Source organism: Leguminivora glycinivorella, chromosome 22 (genome assembly GCF_023078275.1).
Source record: "Leguminivora glycinivorella isolate SPB_JAAS2020 chromosome 22, LegGlyc_1.1, whole genome shotgun sequence".
Taxonomy (NCBI): Eukaryota; Metazoa; Arthropoda; class Insecta; order Lepidoptera; family Tortricidae; genus Leguminivora; species Leguminivora glycinivorella.
In genome coordinates this window covers 570,189-596,285 of record NC_062992.1, presented here as the reverse complement: position 1 = coordinate 596,285, position 26,097 = coordinate 570,189, and the positions used below count along the sequence as shown (strand labels likewise).

The 26,097-nt window shown below is 40.4% G+C and overlaps 1 protein-coding gene across 3 annotated transcripts in view; it reads left to right on the top strand.

Annotated features, from left to right (window-relative positions):
• LOC125237791 (protein EFR3 homolog cmp44E) overlaps positions 1-26,097 on the top strand; it is a 42,589-nt gene that overhangs the window by 7,675 nt on the left and 8,817 nt on the right. For 2 of the 3 annotated variants that reach the window (XM_048144976.1, XM_048144978.1), the window contains exons 2-16: positions 4,116-4,320; positions 4,923-5,073; positions 5,843-5,995; positions 6,514-6,612; positions 6,895-7,049; positions 8,244-8,322; positions 8,722-8,875; positions 9,571-9,641; positions 10,135-10,329; positions 12,063-12,235; positions 13,820-13,923; positions 14,938-15,058; positions 16,266-16,389; positions 18,147-18,260; positions 21,124-21,241. In XM_048144976.1, coding sequence (XP_048000933.1) covers positions 4,116-4,320; positions 4,923-5,073; positions 5,843-5,995; positions 6,514-6,612; positions 6,895-7,049; positions 8,244-8,322; positions 8,722-8,875; positions 9,571-9,641; positions 10,135-10,329; positions 12,063-12,235; positions 13,820-13,923; positions 14,938-15,058; positions 16,266-16,389; positions 18,147-18,260; positions 21,124-21,241 — 2,016 coding nt within the window. Of the gene's footprint in view, positions 1-1,753; positions 1,953-4,115; positions 4,321-4,922; positions 5,074-5,842; positions 5,996-6,513; positions 6,613-6,894; positions 7,050-8,243; positions 8,323-8,721; positions 8,876-9,570; positions 9,642-10,134; positions 10,330-12,062; positions 12,236-13,819; positions 13,924-14,937; positions 15,059-16,265; positions 16,390-18,146; positions 18,261-21,123; positions 21,242-26,097 lie in introns of those variants that run through there. The other variant, XM_048144977.1, reaches the window with a different exon arrangement.

Here is a 26,097-nt window from a genome sequence, read left to right as displayed (position 1 = left end):
CGCATCCCTAGCTACGCGACATATTTCAGTCGGGTCAGATAAATATAGCGCCGGACTCAGTTCAGTCGTACGTCGTCGGCCGCCCTGTGCGCCCTTGCTGTCCGAAAACACGGCTAGGATTGTTACTTTCTGCGTTACTGTCTCTGAGAAACGGTTAGGCATTTAGGAAGGAACGAAAATGTAAAGTATCTTGGGTTAGATATTGAGAAAATTATGGTAATTTTATTTGTATAGGCCAGATTTGTGGATTTCTACCAAAATTGAAAAACAAAAGTGATAGAGAAAGGAGCCCTGTTTGGAATTACTCTTAGACAGCTGTTTAGAGAGATGCTGTTTCCAACGCTCTTATTTGCAAGAGTAGATAGGTAGAGATGTAGGCAATCTTGAAGTTGTGAGCAAGTTAACCGTTTTAAGAAAAAGCCTTACTTATTAAAGTGGCAATTTATGAAGTTCAGCACAACAGTTCGTCGATTTAAGAAGAAAGACTGACAAATTAAAGCGTTTGCGACACACGGCACCCAGCGCACGATGGAGTCAATGGATCTATAGAAATATCATGTCTCCATTTTAATAATTATTATTGAAAATGAAGATAAAAAAAACATATTAATAAATAATTCATGGTGTAATAAGACTAATACTAGTAAAATAGTTTAGTTACCTAATTTAAAATTTTTATTAAAAAATATATATATCAAGTAGAGAGGTCGATATTCTTGATATTATAATATAATTTGTAGCATCGATTTCTTATCTTCCTAACCTAACACGTGATACTACTTTACTACAAAGTCCAACCACGCGACTATCAACATTAATTCTTCAGAAATAGCGACGGCAGTACCTTACAATCTAAGAGAGTTTAACCGTAATTTCTCATCCGGGGTTATACTCTCAGTTTATCAAAACTCATTCACAAAGTCAAAGAAAAACCAATATAAGATGGATCATTGATTAATATAGTTATCATAGATATCTGTCTCAACTTATTATAGATACTAGTTCACAGGCAGGGCGAAATGTTAGTAAGGCACTGGTCACACCAAAAGCGAGTAGGTAAGCGATGAGCTATGGGCGATAGAAACGAACAAAAGATAGTTGCTCCCATGTAAATAATAAAACCGGCCAAGAGCGTGTCGGGCCACGCTCAGTGTAAGGTTCCGTAATTTTCCGTATTTTTCTCAAAAACTACAGAACCTATCAAGTTCAAAACAATTTTCCTAGAAAGTCTTTATAAAGTTCTACTTTTGTGATTTTTTCATATTTTTTCATATGGTTCAAAAGTTAGAGGGGGCACACTATTTTCCTTTAGGAGCGAATATTTCCGAAAATATTAATATTATCAAAAAACGATTTTAGTAAACCCTTATTCATACCTATCCTACAATATATCAGACGTTGGGGTTGGAATGAAAAAAAAAATCTGTCCCCACTTTACATGTAGGGGGTGGGATGGGGGTACCCTAATGAGTTATAAATCGCCCGCTCTATCTTTTATTTACACGCCACACGGGTTTACACTATCTTTTTATCGATTCTGTCGCCAATAGCTCATCGCTTACTCTCGTTTGGTGAGACCAGTGCCTTAATGATAAGATGTCTACGTACTACATATCAGTTGTTATCTTCGTAGTAATAGGTTCACATCACAGCTGAGTACCGCTTAAGAAGCAGCAATCAATTCCATATAAATATTAGGTATTTCATTATTTATGTTTATAAAAAACATAACTTTGATTGTCTATTGTGTTCTGTGATTGAAATAGACGATATCATGAGAAAATCGCGTTACAAGTGCTATTAATGACATCATATAAGTGAGACACAGTTTGTAGTGAACTCTTATAAGTGAGAGTGATTGCGTGAAGTGAAAATTAGTGGTAAAATGATGCCTCTAAGCAAGATCGCGCATCGAACATGCTTTGTAGTAAGCAGAACTGTGTATATGACATGTAAGTTGGGGAAAATGTATACCTATTTAAAAAATATAGTTAAAAATTCATGTCTACTTTATATTTTCAATATAATTGTTGTGTTATAATTATAATATTAGTAACATTTTTACTTTTGGATAATTTTTAACACAAACCCTTAACTACGTATTTGTAGTCTTTAGTACAAGTTAAAATTATTTTCTTTGAAAATTCGTTCTTAGAATTTACAATTCATGCATAAGTAAGCACATTTTGAGCACGAAACAGGGAGGTAAAACTGTAGGCTATGAGACCCAAGAGACCGCGTCAAAGAGAAGTTTGAGAACCTCTGGGCCTCTTTCACGAAAACGTTAAGGTGTAGAACTTTTAGAATTACCTACATACTTAACATTAAATTCTCTTTCATATGAAGGATTTGAGTTTCACTTGCATTAAACGCAACAAGTTTTCGTAGGTATATATAGTCAGTCAAATAGTCTTTTGTAGAAAATAAGTACATAGTTTATGTACATTTTTAGGGTTCCGTAGTCAACTAGGAACCCTTATAGTTTCGCCATGTCTGTCTGTCCGTCCGTCCGTCCGTCCGTCCGCGGATAATCTCAGTAACTGTTAGCACTAGAAAGCTGAAATTTGGTACCAATATGTATATCAATCACGCCAACAAAGTGCAAAAATAAAAAGTGGAAAAAAATGTTTCGTTAGGGCACCCCCCCTACATGTAAAGTGGGGGCTGATATTTTTTTTCATTCCAACCCCAACGTGTGATATATCGTTGGATAGGTATTAAAAAATGAATAAGGGTTTACTAATATCGTTTTTTGATAATATTAATAGTTTCGGAAATAATCGCTCCTAAAGGAAAAAAAGTGCGTCCCCCCTCTAACTTTTGAACCATATGTTTAAAAAATATGAAAAAAATCACAAAAGTAGAACTTTATGAATACTTTCTAGGAAAATTGTTTTGAACTTGATAGGTTCAGTAGTTTTTGAGAAAAATACGGAAAACTACGGAACCCTACACTGAGCGTGGCCCGACACGCTCTTGGCCGGTTTTTTTTATTTAAAGGGTTTATAGACTATCATACAAAACATAAATTAATGAAGTGATGGCGATTAGTTGTAAGTACAGGGGGGCAATTTCGACTAGCGGGCAATTATAGGTAAGGGTTGTTTTAATGCCTTTGATATCTGCTTCGCCTATCTAAATAAGAGAAAAGGTCAGAAGCTATACTGAAACCTTTCTGAAAGGTCAGAGGGCACAGTCTGTGATTAATTTAAATATGACCTCGTTATCAATTCTCTTTATGTTACACTAGCTTTTTCCCGCGGCTTCGCTGGCTAGAAAAAGAGACAAAAAGTAGCCTAATGTCACTTTCCATCCCTTCAACTATCTCCACTCAAAAAATCACGTCTATTTGTCGCTCCGTTTTGTCGTGAAAGACGGACAAACGAACAGACGCACACAATGTCCCATGTATATATTAGTAGTATGGAAGTATGGATATAGGCAGTGTAGTTATGGGTGCATATAGTTTTGTTTTAAAAGGCCTAAAAAATATTTCAGGAATCATCTAATCATTGATTCATTTACCTATATATCTTTTTCAGTTCAAATTTTCGTCATATGCATAATTTCTTAAGAGCAAGATCAGAAAGCTACATAGATCTCTGCTACCGTGTCGTTGATCTGCCTGTTAACTGTTTGTTGCAACGAATAATCGCGCATAATTAAGTTTTAAAACTATCATCTGAGTCCAGCAACTACAGAAACCTGTAGCCAGATTATTATAAACCTAAATATCCTTAAGCTAACTAATCTCTGCGATCCAAAGAGGATCTTGTCCTCCAGAACGAAGAGCATGCCACTTATCCCGATGCGCAGCTTGCTGCCAATCTTGTTTGTAACTGACACAGATCCGCCATCACACTGTCTTCCCAGTGGTATCTGGGCCTGAGGCTTCCAAGATACGCCCTCTTAGCAACCCGATCCTCTCCCATTCTTAGTAGGTGGCAGAACAAGCGAAGTTTGTAGGATTTAGTTACGCCGATTTTTTCGCTTCGCCCACTAACTCCTCAATTTCGGCATTCCTCCTTATTATCCACGTGTCGTCCGTATTTTGCGATAGATCGTTCTTTACGCTACCAGGAGCTGACTTTTTTTAAATATTCGTGTAATTCCAGGCTGCTGCGGCTGCTGCTCGGCCCTCCGGCCGCGCTACAAGCGGCTGGTGGACAACATCTTCCCGGCCTCCCCGCAGGAGGGCCTCGTCAAGTCCAACATGGAGAAACTCACTTTTTACTCGCTTTCGAGCCCTGAGAAGCTGGACAGGATTGGGGAATACTTGTTCCAGAAGGCTAGTCGAGATATCTACAGGAGAAGGCATGGGTGAGTACTGAATATAGGCCAGTAAAGGCTTAGCTTCTGCAGGCTTCTTCCGCAGGGTCTAGTCAAGTCCAACATGGAGCAACTCGATTTCGAGTCCGGAGAAACAGGACTGGATCGGGGAGCACCTGCTTCAGAAGGGTAGCAGGGATATTTATAGGAAAAGACATGGGTGAGTGAGTATGAGTACGGGATATAGGCCAGTAAAGGCTTAGCTTCTGCAGGCTTCTTCCGCAGGGTCTCCAGGGTCGCAGGGTCCAAGTCCAACATGGAGTAACTCGCCTTCTACTCGCTTTCGAGTCCGGAGAAACTGGACTGGATCGGGGAATATCTCTTCCAAAAGGCTAGTCGTGATATTTATAGAAGAATGCATGGGTGAGTTTTAAAGTTCGACCAAACTCTACAGGGTTTGTCCCCTCCTCCTGCCTCCTAGCTAATAGACATTGTAAAACGCATTTTGTGCGATTTATTTGCACTTATTGGTCATAACGGAGCATCAAGAATTAAGTCCTAAATTGTCTCAATGAGAAATCCGTGGCATCCGAGCACCTTGTAACGATATTTAAGTTACTATCTCAACCTTATCAGAGTCATATTAATTCCAGATTCGTCGTAATAGCAATGGAAGCGATGGACCAACTCCTCCTAGCCTGCCACTCGCAGACGCTAAATCTGTTCGTGGAGAGTTTCCTCAAGATGGTGCAGAAGCTTCTAGAGTCCACGGATCCTGAGCTGCAGACCTTGGCTACACAGAGCGTGAGTGTATACCAACACTATAGTTCCCAGTAGAATTATTGATCGTGAAGAGCTTCCTCAAGATGGTGCAGAAGCTTCTAGAGTCCACGGATCCTGAGCTGCAAATCTTGGCTACACAGAGCGTGAGTAAATACCGACTCCCAGAACTTAAGTAGCGGGAGGGGTAAACCCAAGCAACGACGATGGATGGTTCGTGTGAAAGAGGTTATGAGAAAGAGACACACAAGTTGTACCGACCCCACATAACGGGGGATAAGGGTAGGAACAAGAAGAAGAACGTGTTGGAACAACTGCTGTTAAGTGTTAATGGGGGGGAGTGCTACGGGAGGGTACACGACCGTCAAACACTCGAGTCAGTTTAACACACACATTTTCAGAATATGGGACACCCTAATTAACGTAAGTTGTTGACAAAAATTAACTCACTGTCAGTTTTGTGTCAATAATAAAGCATGAAATTTCATTAAAAATATTGCTTTTATGTTAATTACATAAACTTTAAGCGATAATCTACATTCAGAATGTGAAAAAAGTAAATTTTTAGACAGATTTTATGCTTAATTGTCGTCATAAAACTGACATCGAGTTAATTTTTGTTAACAACATTCGCTAATTGGGGGGAAATTCTGAAAATACCCTTATTATGCGGCATATTAAGTATAACACAGCGGTGCGCACTCACACACTCAATACTCACACATGCCTAACAATATGGTAATTTACATTATACTTATATGTAGAAATGAGAATTAATAATTTGTTTATCCAGTTCGTCCGCTTCGCGAACATCGAAGAGGACACGCCGTCGTACCACCGTCGCTACGACTTCTTCGTGTCCAAGTTCTCGGCCATGTGCCACAGCAACCACAACGACAAGACCATGAGGGACAAAATACGACTCGCCGGCATACAGGGCTTGCAGGTAACTTAACACTACATCATCCATACTAATATTATAAAGTAGTAGAAAGAGACAAAAAGTAGCTTATGTCACTCTCTATCCCTTCAACTATGTTACTATGACGTATTAAAAAAAACACGTCAATTCGTTCCTCCGTTTTGCCGTGGAAAATGGACAAACAAACAAACACTTTCCCATTTATGATAAGTATTCATATGGATTTATTATTTTTGGCTTTCGGCATTCAGTCCGCTATTTGTACTTTATTTGTAATATTGTGTAATAAAGTAAAAAAATAATTAGCTCTCGAACTACACTTTCATAAGTCATAACACCGTCTTCCAAAAACAAATCCACTCAAAACGCTCAGAAAATTCACAATTATCGGATGAGAAATTAGAATTTACAAAAACAGTCTTGTTTTCATGGCAGCTTTCGATATGCTGCCACGCGATTTTGGAATAATATTCCGCCGCCAGAAGAATCTCTGCATTACTTTTTGGGCCTTGAAATGATTAAACATGAATAATTTATTTCAGGGCGTGATAAGAAAGACGGTATCCGACGACCTAGTGGAGAATATATGGGAGGCCCAGCATATGGATAAAATTGTGCCGTCTCTGCTCTATAATATGCAGGTAAATATTCCTTGACAACGGTTTTAGATTTTGTTTTTTAAAACCTCTTTAGTCCTCGTGTACAAATTTATGTACATATTCCTAAATTTATTTTGAACAATTTGAACTTTATTCAGTAAGAAAAGGAATTCAACAAAACAAGTGCTTCCAAGACTCAGGAAGATAAAGGAAATGCATCCAATCGACAAAGTTTCTACCATAACTTGTAGACAAACTATTTTTTACTAAGCGCAATTTATAATATTCCTGTATTCTAACCAAAACGATTTCCATCTCTTCTAGAGCGCAGAGAAGTACGAAACTCTCTCCTGCATGGACACAGACACTCAAGATGGGGTTGAAGATACACCTCCTCGTCTCGCAGAAGCGTGCCTCCGGGAGTTGGTCGGTCGCGCCTCCTTCGGGCACATTCGTAGCGTACTCCGACCAGTGCTCACGTAAGTAAGAGTAACCTCTTAGGGTTTCATGCGATCCTGGTACCTTTAGAGAGATTTTAGTGCTGCGGCCGGCGCTTATGTAAGCTCCTACTGTTTCATGTAGTCCTGGTACTTTTGAGGATCTATTAAGCGATTTTAAGAGATATTTAGGTAGTTAAACCGCCTTCAGATATATCTGTAGCCTCCGTACTTCCGTAGGTAATCCTATGGCATTGCACGAGGAATTTAGACTTTATTAATGACAAATTTCGGTCTACTATCAGTTATTTCAAGATGGGGGGTAGAAGATATACCACCTCGTCTTGCAGAAGTCTACCTCAGCAGTTCTCGAAAAGTTTGTACAAAAATTAAGGGAAAAGTTAAATTTGTTTTTATTAATTCCTATTTTGTTACCAAGATTTTGTTGATGAATTGAGATTTTATTAAGTTTTATTTCGTCATTAAGGTTCTCTAGTATCTATATTTTCTTAATTATAACAATTGTCCTGTATATATCTTACGAAAGTCGAATTATATTACTAAATGTTGGTAACAAAATAGGATCAATTAAAATTTGCTGACGTGGCATTGTACAAAGTTGACGGGAATTGCTGACCTGCGGGAGTTGGTCGGTCGCGCCTCCTTCAGGCATATTCGGAGCGTACTCCGACCGGTGCTCATGTAAGCTCTTAGCATTTTATGCGGCCCTGGTACTTTTTGGATTTTTATATAAATTTTAGTCTGAGCGTGCGACTATCCGACTGAGGTCGCACGTTCGATTCTCGGCTCGTACCAATTGAGTTCTTTGAAAGTTATGTGAAATGTCATTTGATATTTGCCAGTCGCTTTTCGGTGAAGGAAACCATCGTGAGGAAACCGGAATAATCCCAATAAGGCCTAGTTACTCTTTGGGTTGGAAGGTCAGATGGCAGCCTACGCCAAATCTTGGGATTAGTTGTCAAAAGCGGTCCCCAGATCCCCATGAGCCGTGGAAAATATCGGGAGAACGCACGGAGGATGATGAGTCTGACGGCTCAGCCACGACATTGGTCTAAGCGCGACAGCGGTGAGCGGTGGCCATACATTGGAGCGAGAAACAGCGATGGGACTTTTCATTCGCACGTATGGCTCACCGCTGTCGCGCTTAGACTAATGTCGTGGCTGGGCCGTGAGCGTACTTTTATCCCCATTAATAGATATCTTCATTTGTTTCAGGCATTTTGATCGGCACGAGCTTTGGGTCCCGAACGACTTCGCCGTACACACATTTAAGATCATCATGTTCTCCATACAAGTGAGCACTTCATATTAATACAGGTTGATAATCTACGGGACCGATCAACTTAAATCCATATTAATATTATAAACTAGCTTTTGCCCGCGGCTTCGCTCGCGTTAGAAAGAGACAAAAAGTAGCCTATGTCACTCTCCATCCCTTCAACTATCTCAACCTAAAAAATCACGTCGATTCCTCGCTCCGTTTTGATGTGAAAGACGGACAAAGAAACAGACACATGCACTTTCCCATTTATAATTAACCCCCGACGCAAAAACGGAGGGGTGTTATAAGTTTGACGTGTCTGTCTGTCTGTCTGTCTGTGTGTGTGTCTGTCTGTGGCACCGTAGCTCCCGAACGCATGAACCGATTTAGATTAAGTTTTTTTGATTGTTAAGTTATTTTTGTACTTTCCAGGCCCAATACTCGTACAGTGTAGTGGAAGCCTTGATGCAGCATTTAGACGCGGCGGGCGGCGCGGGCGCGGACCCGAGAGCGAGGACCAGGGTCCGGGCCGCGCGCGCCGGCGTGCTCAGCAACATTGTGGCTATCGCCGCCGGAGACAGTGTCGGTGAGTCACACACACAGACACAAATGTCGCAATTGCAATCAAAATGTCATAAACGCTACAAAAACAAAACACTTTTAATATAAACGGTCCTTAGGTAGATAAGTAAGTATCAGACAATATAACTCCGTATAGACAGAGGAAGTCTAAGAAAAAAACGTACCTCAATGCCATACAGAAAAAGGTACGATGGCCTAGATGGCATTACACCTTTGAGGTACGCTCGGCTAGATGGCGCTAATATTAATATTTGACATTTTAACACATTGAACTAAGAATATGGGTCAAAGTGGCAGTCTATGCACTGTGATACTGATAACACATTTTACTTCAACGGTAACTCTATAATACTCGATCCTCTTTGGTAAGTATTCAACACAGTGTGCACGTTAGAGAACAACATTAGTAAATCCTATTCCTTCTGCCGTCGCATCGGTTGAAAATATTTAGCTCATTTTAATTTAAAATAAAATAAATGGTTTAACCCCTCATATGTGAATGCGTCAAAAAATCGTGGGTTCCAACCTCAGCTATACCATGTAGAGCAAAAAAAAAATCGTTCCTGAAAAAGTACAAAAAGATAACCTAATTTTACGGATCCATGGTTAATGGTTTAAGATATTAATTTTCTCTAAAGGTTTACAATAAATCACTTACAGATAAAACAATGTATAACATATTATATTTACTCTTTTCAGGTCCATCTGTTCTGGAAATTATCAACAACCTCCTCACGAACCTCAGGGCGTCTGTCGCCAGAGATTCAGAGGTACTAAGTCCAAAATAATTTTAACACTTATTACATAACCTTTATCAATTTTTAGCCAATTTCTGTTGATTGCTTACCTACTTCTATAGTTGAATTTGGATAGTCTTTGACACTTGTCAACTATAATATTTCATTACAGTTCACTTTAGTTAACTGTAATAATTTCAAAAATGGAACTTCATACAACTTTTATACTAATTTACGATACCTGGCAAATTTTTCTGCATCTGAAACACATTTTTTTTATTTATCGCGTTATCCACCAATCAGAGACAGTTATTATAAACAATTGGTTGCCAGGAAAACCGATGTTGATACAACGGTGAACGACGCTATTAATATTAATTTTATACAATAGTGATATAATTAAGTTTTTCACTTTCGCACCGTACTATTAGGCCACTCAGCAAGCTCCGTGGCCTAAACATGGTACTCGACTGAAAAGCTCTGTATTATATCACGATTGTAAAAAGTACTATTTTATATCTTACAGAAAGAAACCGACGAGAAACTCTACCAAGAGGCGCTCATCAACGCCCTAGGAGAGTTTGCTGACCACCTCCCCGACTTCCAGAAGATCGACATTATGATGTTCATCGTCAGCAAGATCCCCAGCTCCCAGCGCCAAGGGAAGAGCAGCAAGGCCGACGCTATGCTGCAGAGCATATTGCTCAAGTCGCTGCTCAAGGTTTGCTAGTCATTTATGATCGCCTGGTACTTATTACCCTGATTTAGCAGGTGTTAAGTACTTCTAAGTACTCGTATTCTGTCAGCAAGGCTGTCCCTATGCTGCAGAGCATACTGCTCAAGTCGCTGCTCAAGGTTTGCTACTCATTTATGATCGCCTGGTACCTTTCAGCCTGATTTAGCAAGTATTAAGTACTCGTGTTCTGTCAGCAAGGCTGTCGCTATGCTGCAGAGCATACTGCTCAAGTCGCTGCTCAAGGTATGCTACTCATTTATGATCGCCTGGTACCTTTCAGTCTGATTTAGCAAGTATTAAGTACTCTTGTTCTGTCAGCAAGGCAGTCCCTCTGTTGCAGAGTATACTACTCAAGTCGCTGCTCAAGGTATGCTAGTAATTTATGATCGCCTGGTACTTTCTATCCTGATTTAGCAGGTATTAAGTACTTCTAAGTATTTGTGCTCTGACGCTATGCTGCAGAGCACACTGCTCAAGTCGCTGCTCAAAGTATGCTAGTCATTTATGCTAGCTTGGTACTTTTCAGCCTGATTTGACAAGTATCAAGTACTTCTAAGTACTTGTGTTATATCAGCAAGGCGGACGCTAGGTATGCTGCCGAGTATATTGAAGGTAGGTAGTAGATGGTAGTAGCTACAGATTCGAGATAGTAATGACATTTACATAAACCTTGAATTTGTAGCTAGGTAAATTAGATATTTGGCCAGTCTTTCAGAATCATGATATCGAAACAGGTGTCATGTCATGTACAGTCAGCTGCAGAGAAAAGGGGACCTCCTGCCATACAAACTGACTGCTCTCTGCAGCTGACTGTACATTTAAGAAAATCTTGGCCTCGCCAATATATTTCACGGCGGCTGTATAACCTTCGTAAATTGTACCACTAAACATGGAGTTATATTGTTTACACTTTGAGTTATTCTTTGGCCTGTGTGGTGACGGGTTAAGAATTTCACCACCCCCTTTCTTCCCGTGGGTGTCGTAGAAGGCGACTGTGGGGTATGGGTTAAATTGTGGCGTAGGCGAGAGGCTGGCAACCTGTCACTGCAATGTCACAGTTTCGTTTTCTTTCAACTCCTTATTTGCCAAGAGTGGCACTGAAGCTTTAGTAGTTTCATGTGTTCTGCCTACCCCTTTATGGGATACAGGCGTGATTGTATGTATGTATTTGTATGTATGTTATTTTTTAATAATATCGGCACTATCGGGATATACCTATACCTATATATTTTTTTATATTTCATTATTTGAATCTACTCATCGACCTAGTGAAAATACATGGAAATCAAATATAAACGAAAACAAGGTTAATTTGAACAGAACGGAAACAGAGTCATAATACGGCACCGTGTATTTTTTGAATTTTTGAATTTCTATATTAAAGTTCTATATAAATATTGAATTTATTTGGATGCCTATAGCACACCTCGGACACTGGCGATCAAAAGAGGCGCGAGCTATATGAAAATGGCGCGTTCCCAGCACACAGTCGAAGTTCGTGTAGGCGAACGCCTACCATGCTTGTATGGGTGATATATGACAGGTCGACTGTTCGCGTTTTTGACAGGAGGTAACTGGGAGGTAACCGAGAGGGGGTGGGCGGCACTTTCAGCGGGGAGCGGGAGTGGCCATACTGTACGATAGTACTCTTTATTATACTGTGCCTATAGTATCAATCATATTATACAAACCCTTTTAAGAACTGCTTATGTTTTCAGGTGGGCACAACATACAAGACGAGCGAGCTGAGCAAAGCGTTCCCCGCCGCGTTCCTAGACGCCCTGCTCCGTCTGTCCGGCGCCGCCGAGCCTGCCACACGAGCGTTGCTGCAGCGGATATTACACACATTACTGGACAGGAGACAGAACGCACACAATCTACACACACCTACGTAAGTAGTCAAAAATAATTTAAACAACGACAACCTAAGCCAAAACCGGGAGACCTTCGTTTCGCTCAGCAGTAGCGCTCTAGGCTTTTCGATCCTTACGGATTACCATTATCTTGCATAATTTTTTTTGTCATATTTTACCTTCGCATAACAACGCTCCTCTTTTCGCAGAATTACTTTTTCCATAAATTTCTTGGCATACTGTTATTTTGCAGAATTATTTAAAGCAGAGTAATACAATGGCATAGTGGTAAATTGTATAATAGTCGTATAATCGATTACTTGTTTGTCTTACATAACTATCATTAAAAACTGGTTCTAAAACACAAAATCGGTGAAATGTGACCTGTAGAGAATCTCACATTTTTCTAAGAGAACAGAGGCCCTCGCTTCGCTCGGTGACCAAGATAGATCCGTTTCCAGTAGTGTTCCTAGACGCCCTACTGCGTTTATCTGGAGCTGGCGAGCCTGCCACACGAGCGTTGCTGCAGCGGATATTGCACACGCTACTCGACAGGAGGCAGAACGCGCATAATCTGCACACACCTATGTAAGTAGTGAAAAAAAAAAACGAATAGCCTAAACCAATACGAAGAGACCTTCGCTTCGCTCAACCTACTACATACGTAAGTAACTAGCGCTCTAGGCTCCTTAAAAAACTGGTTCGAAAAACACGCTAAATCGGTTCAGAAGTGCGAACTATACAGAATCTCAAATTGTTCTACCGAAGAAAACAGAGGCGCTCGCTTCGCTCGGTGAACAAGTGCAGGGGATACTACACACATTACTGGATAGGAGACAGGATGCGCATAATTTGCATACGCCGACGTGAGTCCTTCAGACCTTATCAATTAGAAATACATACATCACAGCTATAACTATAGACGCTATAGCTTTATTTGACGTTCATATGCGCATTGTAATATGCCTACTTGAAAAATAAATATTTCATTTTCAGTACAGTCAACCAATTTGAACCCTAGGCCACTGTAAAACTATGTCATAGTGACGTTATAAATCAGATTGTAAGAAATCTCTTACTGCTTGTCATTTTGACATGGTTGTAGATACAAATAAATATTTCATTCATTCATTCATTCATAGAGTGGCCTAGGGTTCCAATTGGTTGACAGTACAAGTGCCCGCGTTCCAGGTTCCTGCTGCGATTTTTAGTCTTATCATATGATGGAATTGGCCACAAAAACGCGTACCTATCTGTTGTTTTTTAGACACCTACATATTTTGAGTCAAAGATCCTCCCTTGCATCTAACGATATTGCACTTTAATAGAAATTATAAAATTTTCTATCAAAGTCCATCCTTGCATACACCCATCTTAAAGGCCGGCAACGCACCTCCAACACCTCTGGTGTTTCGGGTGTCCATGGGCGGCAGTGATCGCTTACCATCAGGCGACATGTCTGCTCGTTTGCCTCCTGTCCCATAAAGAAAATGCAAGGTCTATTAGAATGTACTCTATTATTATCAGCACAGTAATGGAAATAATCCAAGCTACTGTTTTAAACATATTTTATACTAGAAGTAATAGTGACACAAATATTAACCAGGTCTCTGTAATTCCAGGCTGGCGTACGCGGAACTCGGGCTGACGATAGAAAAATGTTCTCGCCCAGACCTCATCTTCATCAGCAAACACGGCTACGCCATATTCAGCTCTCTGTACGATGGTGAGTCATCATCATCATCCTCCTTGCGTTATCCCGGCATTTGCCACGGCTCATGGGAGCCTGGGGTCCGCTCTGGCAACTATTTCCAAGATTTAGCGTAGGCACTAGTTTTACGAAAACGACACCTTCCAACCCGGAGGGTAACTAGGCCTTATTGGAATTAGTCCGGTTTCCTCACGATGTTTTCCTTCACCGGAAAGCGACTGGCAAATATTAAATGACATTTCGCACATAAGTTCCGAAAAACTCATAGGTACGAGCCGGGTTTCGAACCCGCGACCTCCGAATCGAAAGTTGCACGCTCTTACCGCTAGGCCACCATGGTAAGTCATGGCATATGAAATCCAAGACAAATGGTCGGAACGACTGCCGCGTCTTAGGTCCTTTCATTTGCAGCTGTAGTATAAATAAATACTCAAAGAAGTCGTCATTCACGTTACTTTTACGTGGATTCACCCAGTTTCTTTGCTAACGAAGTCGTTGCCAAGGTTAGCTGGAAGAGATCCCTTATAGGGATAAGCTCGCCTTTGTATCTCTATTCCTACAAATTGTATATTTAACCTTTTACCGCATGTGACGTATGCAATAATTGTTCAAATTTGAAATGTAACAGCTGTCAGTAGAGTAGAATTTATAACGGCCAAATATGGAACAATATGCGGTAAAGGGATAAGTAAAGTCAGTTCAGCCTTACTTGTCCAATATAGTAAACTAACGAAACGTTAAATATGGTCAAAGACAATTACTAGGGATTGGAAGTGTCGATAAAATGATGTATTCAGTGGTTTTTTGATTGATTTCAATACTTTGTGAGTTTATTTAAGTGTAAGTATAATAACATTTTAAAAGATGGTTAATGTGTAATTCCAGAAAAAATTGAGATAATGTTTTCCAGCAGTGTTTGTTTACATGATTGGACAAGTAAGCCTGAACTGAGTGTAAACTGTTGTACACAATAAAGTGATTATTACTACTACTACTACTACAAACACTAAATGTACGTCACATTTTTAGGTCTGCAACTAGAATCGAACACTGTAGAAAATATCGAGGCTATCTACACGACCCTGGCGCTTTTGATCATAGAGCTCGGCTCAGAAGAGACTGTTTGCGACTTCATGCAGCTTATACTGGCGTGAGTATAACATTAATTTTATAACATTAAATATAAATAAATAAATAAATCAATATTGGGGGACACCATACACAGATCAACCTAGCCCCAAACTAAGCAAAGCTTGTACTATGGGTGCTAGACGACGATAAACTTACTTATATAGATAAATACATACTTATATACATAGAAAACATCCATGACTCAGGAACAATATCTGTGCTCATCACACAAATAAATGCCCTTACCGGGATTCGAACGCAGGACCGCGGCTTAGCAGGCAGGGTCACTACGCGCTAGGCCAGACCGGTCGTCTGAATAATACTCGTATTATGGAAAATTCAAATTTTCCGAGGACAATAAGCTTATGTGAGTGTAATTTTAAAAAGTGGAATAATTTGGCGTCCAGTACCAGTAATATGGCTCAAATATGAAAAGATTTTCTTATTTTGCCCTTTGCTCAAAACATACGTTTAACGTTAATTTTCTAGTTGGCGTTTCAAATATTTCCTGGTTCTAAATGTGTAACGTCGGTACTTAGCTAAAATTTACAGTTTTTGTACATATATGTGAAAGAGTGGACTTATGATTTTCGTATAAGTGGCGAACTATTGTTCCAGCAGAGTACCTAAAACTGCCACAAAAAAACATATCTTTTATGCCATGAACAAACAAACTGATAAGAGTGATAAAGCACACTTTTAACATAACAAAACATTAAATAATAAGGGCCGGTTGCATAAACCATCTGTCACCGTTAAAGCATTCGTTAAATTTTATCGTATGAGAAGTTCCATAGACGTCTGCTGCTGATGATGTGTCTGTCGAAAGTGGTCGATGCAACTGGCCCTAATTCGCTCGGCGTTACTTTGCTTTGACCAAAGACCTATATAACTTCGTATAGACCGATAAAGTCTAAGAAAAAAACGTACCCCAAAGCCATACAGAAAAAGGTACGGTGAGCTAGATGGCGATACACCGTTGGGGTACGCTCGGCTAGATGGCGCTAATATTAATATTTGACATTTTAAAACATATCAAGCTAAGAATATGGGCCAAATTGTCAAAACTGAGGTTCAAAAGTTTTAAGCCTGTGTCGAGAGATGGCAGTGTATGCACTGTGATTACACATTTTACTTTGACAGTAACTCTCTTTAATACTCGATCCTCTTTGGCTTTGACGAACTACGGATGAAATGTAAACTGTAAATTTTGAAATCTTTTGCAGTATCCAGCAATCGGCCCTGACTAACCCAGTGTTGACAGTGGGCCAGCAGTGCCAACTGCACGCCGTCTGCATCTCTCTAGGATTACTCCTGCCCAGGACTCGAGCCCACGACTATCTACTCAAGGTTAGCTTAATCATCGTCCTCCTTGCGTTATACCGGCATCTGCCACCGCTCATGGGAGCCTGGGGTCCGCATTGACAACTAATCGCAAGATTTGGCGTAGGCACTAGTTTTACGAAAGCGACTTCCATCTGACCTTCCAACCCGAAGGGTAACTAGACTATTGGAATTAGTCCGGTTTCCTCGGTCGTCGGTTACGGGGACCGTATAAATATAAATATTGGGTACACCTTACACAGATCAACTTAGCCCCAAACTAAGCAAAGCTTGTACTATGGGTACTAAGCGACGATATACATACTTAAATAGATAAATACATACTTATATACATAGAAAACATCCATGACTCAGGAACAAATAGTCCGTTGCTTCTGGAAAGTTATGTATGAAAATGTTGGCATAATTAATGGAAGATTTTTTTTGATTGGGATATGTACATTACAGGCCGAAGTTCTTTTTCATCAACCCTCCCCATCCCTCCCCCCTCTGCGTCACCCCTCTTCCCCCCCTTAAATAGCCGAAAATGCGGTTTTTCGCGATTTCTGACAAAACCGTTGTAGATACAGAAAAAGCCTGTAGGAAAAAAGTAATCCTTGATAAATTTACTACAAATCGTTCATTGACACTTTGGTTCTAGCACTTATAGGTTTCGCGTGATCCATCACGAAAGTTGGTCCTTTACTGCAATTTTCTTTAGTGAATGTTAAGTTTTCTCCCAAATTGCTTACGAAATCTGTTTGATATTACTAAAATATTATAAACTGAAAATGAATTTCAGGGGGAAAAATCACTACCATGGGTGGCACTTGAACTAACGGCTACTGGATTGATACTCCAGGGCTCTACCAACAGCTACCAAAAGCTCATCCCCAGTAATAGATACACTATATAGATCAATGGTGCTCCTAGCGACTACTACCGTGAAAATATTACGTCTTAAATAGTTACTGGAATTCCAAGACATATTGGAAATTCCACCCATGGTAGTGATTTTTCCCCCTTAATTTTATTTTAGTCATGAGTTACAATATTTTAGTTATATCAAACAAATTTCGACGATTTCGTATGCATTTTGGGCGAAAACTTAACATTCACTAAAGAAGATTGCAGCAAAGGACCAACTTTCGTGACGGATCACGCGTAAACTATAAGTGCTAGAACCAAAGTGTTAATGAATGATTTGTAGTAAATTTATTAAGGATTACTTCGTTCCTACGCGCTTTTTCTGTATCTTCAACAGTTTTGTCAGAAATCGAGAAAAACCGCATTTTCGGCACTTTAAGGGAGGGTAGAGGGGTGACGCAGAGGAGGGAGAAGTGGGGAGGGTTGATGAAAAATAACTTCGGTCTATAACGTACATATTTCAATTTAAAAAAACCTTCCATTAATTATGCCGTAATTTTAGCTAATTTCCCCCTGCTAAAATATCTGTGCTCATCACACAAATAAATGCCCTTACCGGGATTCGAACCCAGGACCGCGGGTAGTGATGTGCAAGTTGCGGAAACTTTCCAAAAAAATCTTAAATTTCATGAAAAATTCACGAAAGTTTCACGAAAAATAAAGGGAATTTAAATTTATGAAATGGAAAGTTTCCATCCATACAATTTGTCCATGCAAAGAATGGAAAGTTTCCGAAGTTTTCCTATGTGAAAATTTCAGAAATTTGGAAACTTTCCGTCGGCTTATCAGTAACCGCGGGTATGTTTGTTTGTCCCCGACGTAATATAATAAAATGGTTGAATACTGTTTTTGTCCAGATAGTAGAAGCTCGCCGCGAGGACGCCCCGCACCTGCTGCCGCCGCTGCTGGAAGAGTACGACATCACGCCCGCCAAGATGCCCAACAAGTTCCCCTACCTCATGATCGATCAGGTATGTGCTAAATTAATTTTTATTAAGCAGAAATGTCTGCTAACGATTCTAAACATTTTTATATTAAAGGAAAAAATGGAATGGACGTCACCCCAAGACGTGTGTACAAAAAAGAAAGGCATGGAAAGATTTGCGATGTCCGGCGTGGCTTCCGTAGCTCAATTGGTAAGAGCATTGCACGGATTGCAAAAATGGTGCGGGTTCAAGTCCCGCCGGAAGCGTAAATTTTTCCATTTTTTCCTTTAATATAAAAACAGGTATGTGCTGTTATGAAAGAAAAGAAAGAAAGAAAGAAGAAAGAAAAAGCATTTATTAGCACAAAATACATATCAATAACTATCTTAAACTGAAACTAGGGCGTCATCCATATATTACGTCACAGTGTAAGGGGGGGGGGTCATACTAAATGTGACAATCCCTGTTAAAGGGATACAAAAAAGCGTGACATGGGGGGGGGGGGGGGTCCAAAAACCTGAAATTTGGTGTGACGTAATATGTGGATGATCCCTAGTTACAAACAAAAAAAATTATAAGTTGCGCTAAATGGTCCTTACTCAGCTAGGTGTCACGGTATGCGCCACATGGCACACTCCGCAACGCTGGTTTTCTGTAAGGCCTAGAAGATGGACTAGGTGGCACTAACCACTAACTAAATGGACTATGTACAATTTAAACGATAATGAGAAACTAAATTACATAAAAAGTCTTAGAATGTGTGTGTGTGTGTGTGTGTGTGTACTGTAGGTATGTAGATGTAAATGTGTGTGAGTGTGCACGGTTATCCTATCTATCTACACCCTGTTTTTATTGAATTCCGTTAACTTTAAGGGAAGGTTCTTTAGATCAAATGCACTTAATTTCTCTAAGAAACTAGTGTCTTAACTCGTACGGTTATCGAGTTATAAAAAATTAATAAAGATAATTACTGAACACGTGTGTCCTGATGTTATTTGTTTTGACATGTGCCGTCGATCACTTGACACTAACTTGAATGTTATTCTTAAGGGTCTCTCACACGAATAAATTCATTCATTTATTTATTCATTTAAGTTTAGTCTTAGTTTCTTATATAATTATGTAAATATGTTCATGTAAATAAAGAGATTTAGTATAAATTCATTTATTATGTATGAAAATTACGGAAACATTTTTTTTGCGAATTTAACTAAAAGTGATATACAGGGTGGTTCCTGATAATGAACCTAACTACGTGTCGAATTTAACAGAAAACAAAAAAAACACGGTATATATGTACCCCCCTCCGTCACCACTCCCTTTCTTCCCGTGGGTGTCGTAGAAGTCGACTGTGCGATATGGTATAAATTGTGGCGTAGGCGAGGGGCTTGCAACCTGTCACTGCAATGTCACAATTTTCGTTTTCTTTCAACCCCTTTTTGCCAAGAGTGGCACTGAAACTTAGTAGTTCATGTGCTCTGCCCACCCCTTTATGGGATACAGGCGTGATTGTATGTATGTGTATGTATTTTTTGACAGTTTGATCTTAGTCGAAATATTTAGTAGAATACGTGTGTGTCTTACTCTTTCGTGTTCTATAACATATGCGTATAACATGAACTGAGTTTGAACATGATAGGTACTCGTCTATATTTGACTAAATAAATATTAAATGGATGCCCAGGCAACGATAATTATAGTACATTGTGCAACAAGGGGAGGAAGTTGAATATTACTAACGAGAGTAAGTTAAATCGCGACGGCTTGCCGGAGCGATTTAAAGACTCGAGTTAGTAATATTCATACTCCCCGAGTTACACACAATGTTTTTCATCACATTTGAGAGAAAAATACAGAGGAAACAGTCATAAGGCAAAACCTCCAATCAATCTTGATCTACGTCAGATTATTTATGGGTGATTCTCTGTAAGGATGTTCAACAAACAGTCCCCTGGCAATGATTTTTTAAAATATTTATTTATAAAATCAGAAATAGTTTGTATAATTTAATTAAGGCAAATGGGTTTTATTACGAGTCAGATTATTTATGGGTGATTCTCTGTAAGGATGTTCAACAAACAGTCCCCTGGCAATGATTTTTTAAAATATTTATTTATAAAATCAGAAATAGTTTGTATAATTTAATTAAGGCAAATGGGTTTTATTAAATTATACTAACTATTTAGGATTTCATTAATAAATATTTCAAAAAATCATTGCCAGGGGACTGTTTGTTGAACATCCTTACAGAGAATCACCCTTATAATTAAATCCATTGTTTTTGATGACAAACACTTTTTGAACGAAAACAAACACGAAAATACTGCATATAAATTAAATGCAACGTTCAAAAAAGCATATAAATCATATAATTGAACTAAAATTGTACTTATTTCTCATTCATTTAAATATTTTGATCTGTTGTACTCTCCGTTGCTAGGCAACTCGCGTACGCCCGCGGTCAAGCGCGAGTAGAGAGCATATTGTAAATTATAACAATTTATCTGAGTTAAATTTCACGAAATAAATGCAAAAGACACTGAAATAATTGTAAAACATAAATAAAATGCATTTTCATATCGTATAATATATTTTATAGCTTAATAGTAAAATTTTGGTTGTGTAATAAAAATCCTTGGCAGATTGAAGCATCTTTTGCCTGAAGTATTGTACGGATTGTATTCATTTTTGAAACTAAATCCATTATTCCTTTGGGAATAAAATAGTACATTATGCTTCAGTACACGTAGACGCAATGATACCTTTAAACAGCAAATTTGATGAAAAATACTTAATCGTCCTCGACTGGGGGACAAATAATAAATTGCCATATCGGGATTCGAATTTAGGACCATCAATTAGTATCCAGTAGGCCAGAATGAAAGTGAACGTGCACGTTTGTGGTCAGATGGAGCTGTGCGACTGCCTGAAGGCGTCCGGGCTGGACGCGGGCCGCCTGCAGGCGCCCTCGCCCTACGCGCCCGGCGGCGTCAGCCTCGCGCACCGCCACAGCTGGCTCGAGACCGGTCAGTACACACACACAACTGCCTGAAGGCGTCCGGGCTGGACGCGGGCCGCCTGCAGGCGCCCTCGCCCTACGCGCCCGGCGGCGTCAGCCTCGCGCACCGCCACAGCTGGCTCGAGACCGGTCAGTACACACACACAACTGCCTGAAGGCGTCCGGGCTGGACGCGGGCCGCCTGCAGGCGCCCTCGCCCTACGCGCCCGGCGGCGTCAGCCTCGCGCACCGCCACAGCTGGCTCGAGACCGGTCAGTACACACACACAACTGCCTGAAGGCGTCCGGGCTGGACGCGGGCCGCCTGCAGGCGCCCTCGCCCTACGCGCCCGGCGGCGTCAGCCTCGCGCACCGCCACAGCTGGCTCGAGACCGGTCAGTACACACACACAACTGCCTGAAGGCGTCCGGGCTGGACGCGGGCCGCCTGCAGGCGCCCTCGCCCTACGCGCCCGGCGGCGTCAGCCTCGCGCACCGCCACAGCTGGCTCGAGACCGGTCAGTACACACACACAACTGCCTGAAGGCGTCCGGGCTGGACGCGGGCCGCCTGCAGGCGCCCTCGCCCTACGCGCCCGGCGGCGTCAGCCTCGCGCACCGCCACAGCTGGCTCGAGACCGGTCAGTACACACACACAACTGCCTGAAGGCGTCCGGGCTGGACGCGGGCCGCCTGCAGGCGCCCTCGCCCTACGCGCCCGGCGGCGTCAGCCTCGCGCACCGCCACAGCTGGCTCGAGACCGGTCAGTACACACACACAACTGCCTGAAGGCGTCCGGGCTGGACGCGGGCCGCCTGCAGGCGCCCTCGCCCTACGCGCCCGGCGGCGTCAGCCTCGCGCACCGCCACAGCTGGCTCGAGACCGGTCAGTACACACACACAACTGCCTGAAGGCGTCCGGGCTGGACGCGGGCCGCCTGCAGGCGCCCTCGCCCTACGCGCCCGGCGGCGTCAGCCTCGCGCACCGCCACAGCTGGCTCGAGACCGGTCAGTACACACGCACTTATTACATACCTACCATACAGGAATAACTAACGGAAGACTTGTAACTCTATACATAGGGTTGCAAATAGAAAAAAAAACATTTTTTTTTTCAGTATTATGAAAAAAAAACATGTTTTTCTAAATATGATTTTTTTTAGATGATCAAATAATACGACAATAACGGTTTTTCGTGATTTGTAACGTTTCAATAACAGTCAAGTGTATTTTAATTTGATAAACATTCAGTATGCAAACGTTTATTGGGGAATCCCCGATGCGGCGTGGAGCGTGGAGAGGCGGTGGTGTTGCCAACACTAAATAGCGACAACTACTAAGTACAGATTGTGTAAATGCTAGTTTTATAAAATCAGAAATTAAAGTTATTATTATATTAAATTCATTTAATAGTTAACATAAAGTCTAACAAACCGTATAAAAGTATTAACTATTTTGCAAATTTTGAGATTTCATCCTTTAAAAAAAACATACTCCAGAAAAAAAACTGTTTTTTTTACGGTTTTTTTTCATGTTTTTTTTTCAAGCCAGAAAAAAAAACCGATTTTTGCAACCCTATCCATACATCAGTAAATGCGAGTTATTTGTGGTGACATCTAGCGACAATCACGCGTCAAATAGCGTAAATTATTCATGCTCGATACTACGTGTCAACAGTGAAATGAAATGAAATATTTATTTTCTAAGTAGGCATATCACAATGCGCATATGAACGTCAAATAAAGCTACGCCGACTCTAACCCTACGCCTCAGCCTCGAGAAGATTTCAGTCCCCACTCAGTTGGAGGGGGGTATCCACTATGGGACCGGCAAGAAACTCGGCGGGCCACTTCTTTTCAAAACATTACATCTTATAATTAACATGCATTAAAAAACAAGATACAATATAAAAAGCAAAAGTATTCATCAAAAAAAAATAACAGACTAAGTACCTACTCTATGAAAATTAATTTCAATAAATTATACAAAGTACAAAGCTACTATGATCAATAAGAGATGTTAGATATGTATAGAGTCTCTAACGGCTCAGCCACGACATTGGTCTAAGCGCGACAGCGGCGAGCGGCGGCCATACATTGAAGCGAGACACAGCGATGGGACTTTTCATTCGCACATATGGTTGCCGCTCACCGCTGTCGCGCTTAGACTAATGTCGTGGCTGGGCCGTAAGTGTCAGTGTCTCGTCTGCCAAAAGTCTAATATTAAAACAGTTTACAACTTTTATTACAAGCAGGAGGAATTGAAAACAGAATACTGATTAATTCTATTGGAATATTAGCTAAAACTGGTGAGCATTAGACTCTTCGTTCGTCGCGACATCTATTGACAAGTAGCAGTACTGATAATTTACGCTATTTGACGCGTGATTGCCGCTAGATGTCACTACAAATAACTCGCATTTACTGATGTATGGAGTTACAACTCTTCCTTTATTCCTCTATGCTACCTACTAACAGAATTTGTCTACTAATACAAATGTTGCACATACACATTTCCATTTTTACACATTTTTGCACAACTTGACTGACATTTTTAACCAACAGAAGGGCATTTTCAGAATTTGGGACCCCCAGTTAGCAAAAGTTGTTAACAAAAATTAATTGAGTTAGTCGGGAGTGTTCTTAGCCATGTTTCATGAAAATCGGTCTACTATGTCGCAGTGTCGCAAGCAAAAGGGAAGCTGTAGTGTAGTCGTGACGTAGCTTATTTATCATTGTAAAGGCTTGACCTAAATGAACCATAATTAATATTATATTAAAACAATACTTAAAGGTCAGCCTAAATGTCACGCACGTAGGCATCAACTATATAAGCCTAACCATCTTCAAATAAATGTTTATTACGTTCATTACTAAACTGGAAGCAAGAGTATTATTTTACCACTCCTACCGCCGACCATTATATGGCGATCCTGCCAGTCGGGCTGCTCGAGCACTAGCCACTTGCTCGAGGCAGCCCACCCCGCCCGCCCACCCCGGACTACAACCGCGCCAGCTCAGCCTCCACGCCGAACGCTCTGAAACGGTATCACCCAGTTACTACGTCGCCCCAGCCGACCATGCGTGCCAAGTCACCCCAGCCACGCTAAGCTTCGCCGCTCCAGCAGCCAGCTCCACTGGCCCATGAAGAAGATCAAGTGCCAATCGGTAGTCGGAGCCAGCCCGACCGCTGCATCATCGTCCACCAGCGGCTCCGCACCGCAGCACCATGTCGCGCACCGCAGCACAACACACCGCACCCGCCCCACAGCCCAGCGCGCAATCAGCTAACCATGGTATAATATAAAACCTATTATTATTTAGCCAGCGTACTATTAACATTAGTGTTTTTTTTATCTTAATATGTTTCTAATCTATTTTTTTTTAATACCTTAAAGTTCTAAGTAAGTGTCATTTAAGTATATTCAGTTACATGTTTTAAAGAAAACTAATTTAATTTTAAAACTCTTTGTGTAATTTCAATGAGATGTGTACATCGGATAAGTCGTTCAATAATTACTATAAATATTACGGAAAATCTTTTTTTAGGATAAAATGCAGCATTGTTCAGAATTGTTTTAAATTGGAATTCATGTCTTGTTATTTTGTTTAATTGGATGGCACTATATTACTAAACTAAAACATATAGGATTTTAAAGAACGCTTAGCTTGATCAACTTTGAGTTCCTGAAATCTTGTACACTTAAAGATATTTTTGTATTAGGTATTTGTTTGGGAAAGGTAATTATGAAGAAAAATAACTAAAAATAGTTATGTCTATCGCATCTTCAGTAGCACATATGGCATAGCCAGGGTACGCCAGGATACAAGCAGGTACGATATCCTTGACGGCTGACCATGATTTCGATCGAGAATCAATCGTGGAGACCCTTGGACACACGAAATAGTGTGATTCGTTTAAAGCAATGCCTGAATTTATGAAATACATATACTAGAGTATATTGTAATCGCCAATGTGAGCGATATTTTTTTCTTGTATCCTGAGCAAATAAATATGAATTAAGCTGAGTAACAGCCACAAATGAATATGCGTTGTGTACCCGTATCGTTAGTGATGCACTTAGACTGCACACTTACCTATTGTGTTTTATCCCTTTCATAACTAATACATAAGTCAATATGATAGACAACAAGAAATGCAAAATGTTATTATCTAATTGAGATTTATAAAGCGTTTATGAATAATGTCACTACCTAGTAATTAAAACATATGATCAGATGACGCCATCCAAATAAGGAATCGCTAAAGCGCAGCAATTACATATCATATTACACATCTCAGTATAAGTAAACACCTGTCATGCAACAATGTAATTAATCATTATGAATGAAATGTTATAAATAGATTATGTATAACTACAGATAGCATTAACCATATATTTTTGTTTTTAAGATCTAGATTGTTTAGGAAAAAAATTTTTTTTTAACCAGTAACCATTACGATATATCTGTATATAAACAAAAAAATGTCAAAAACATTTTTTTTTTCCAAAAAGAGGGAAGGTGTAGTGTAGTCGTGACGTAGCTTATTTATCATTGTAAAGGCTTGACCTAAATGAACCATAATTAATATTATATTAAAACAATACTTAAAGGTCAGCCTAAATGTCACGCACGTAGGCATCAACTATATAAGCCTAACCATCTTCAAATAAATGTTTATTACGTTCATTACTAAACTGGAAGCAAGAGTATTATTTTACCACTCCTACCGCCGACCATTATAAAGCGGTAGACCACCAGCCACATCGCTAACGACTGTACAGAGGGACATGAAAACTCTATCATTACAATGCAATGACGTATATGACCGCAACAAATGGCGTGACATGATTAAGAAACCCCTCAGAAAGAGACCCCGTGTAACG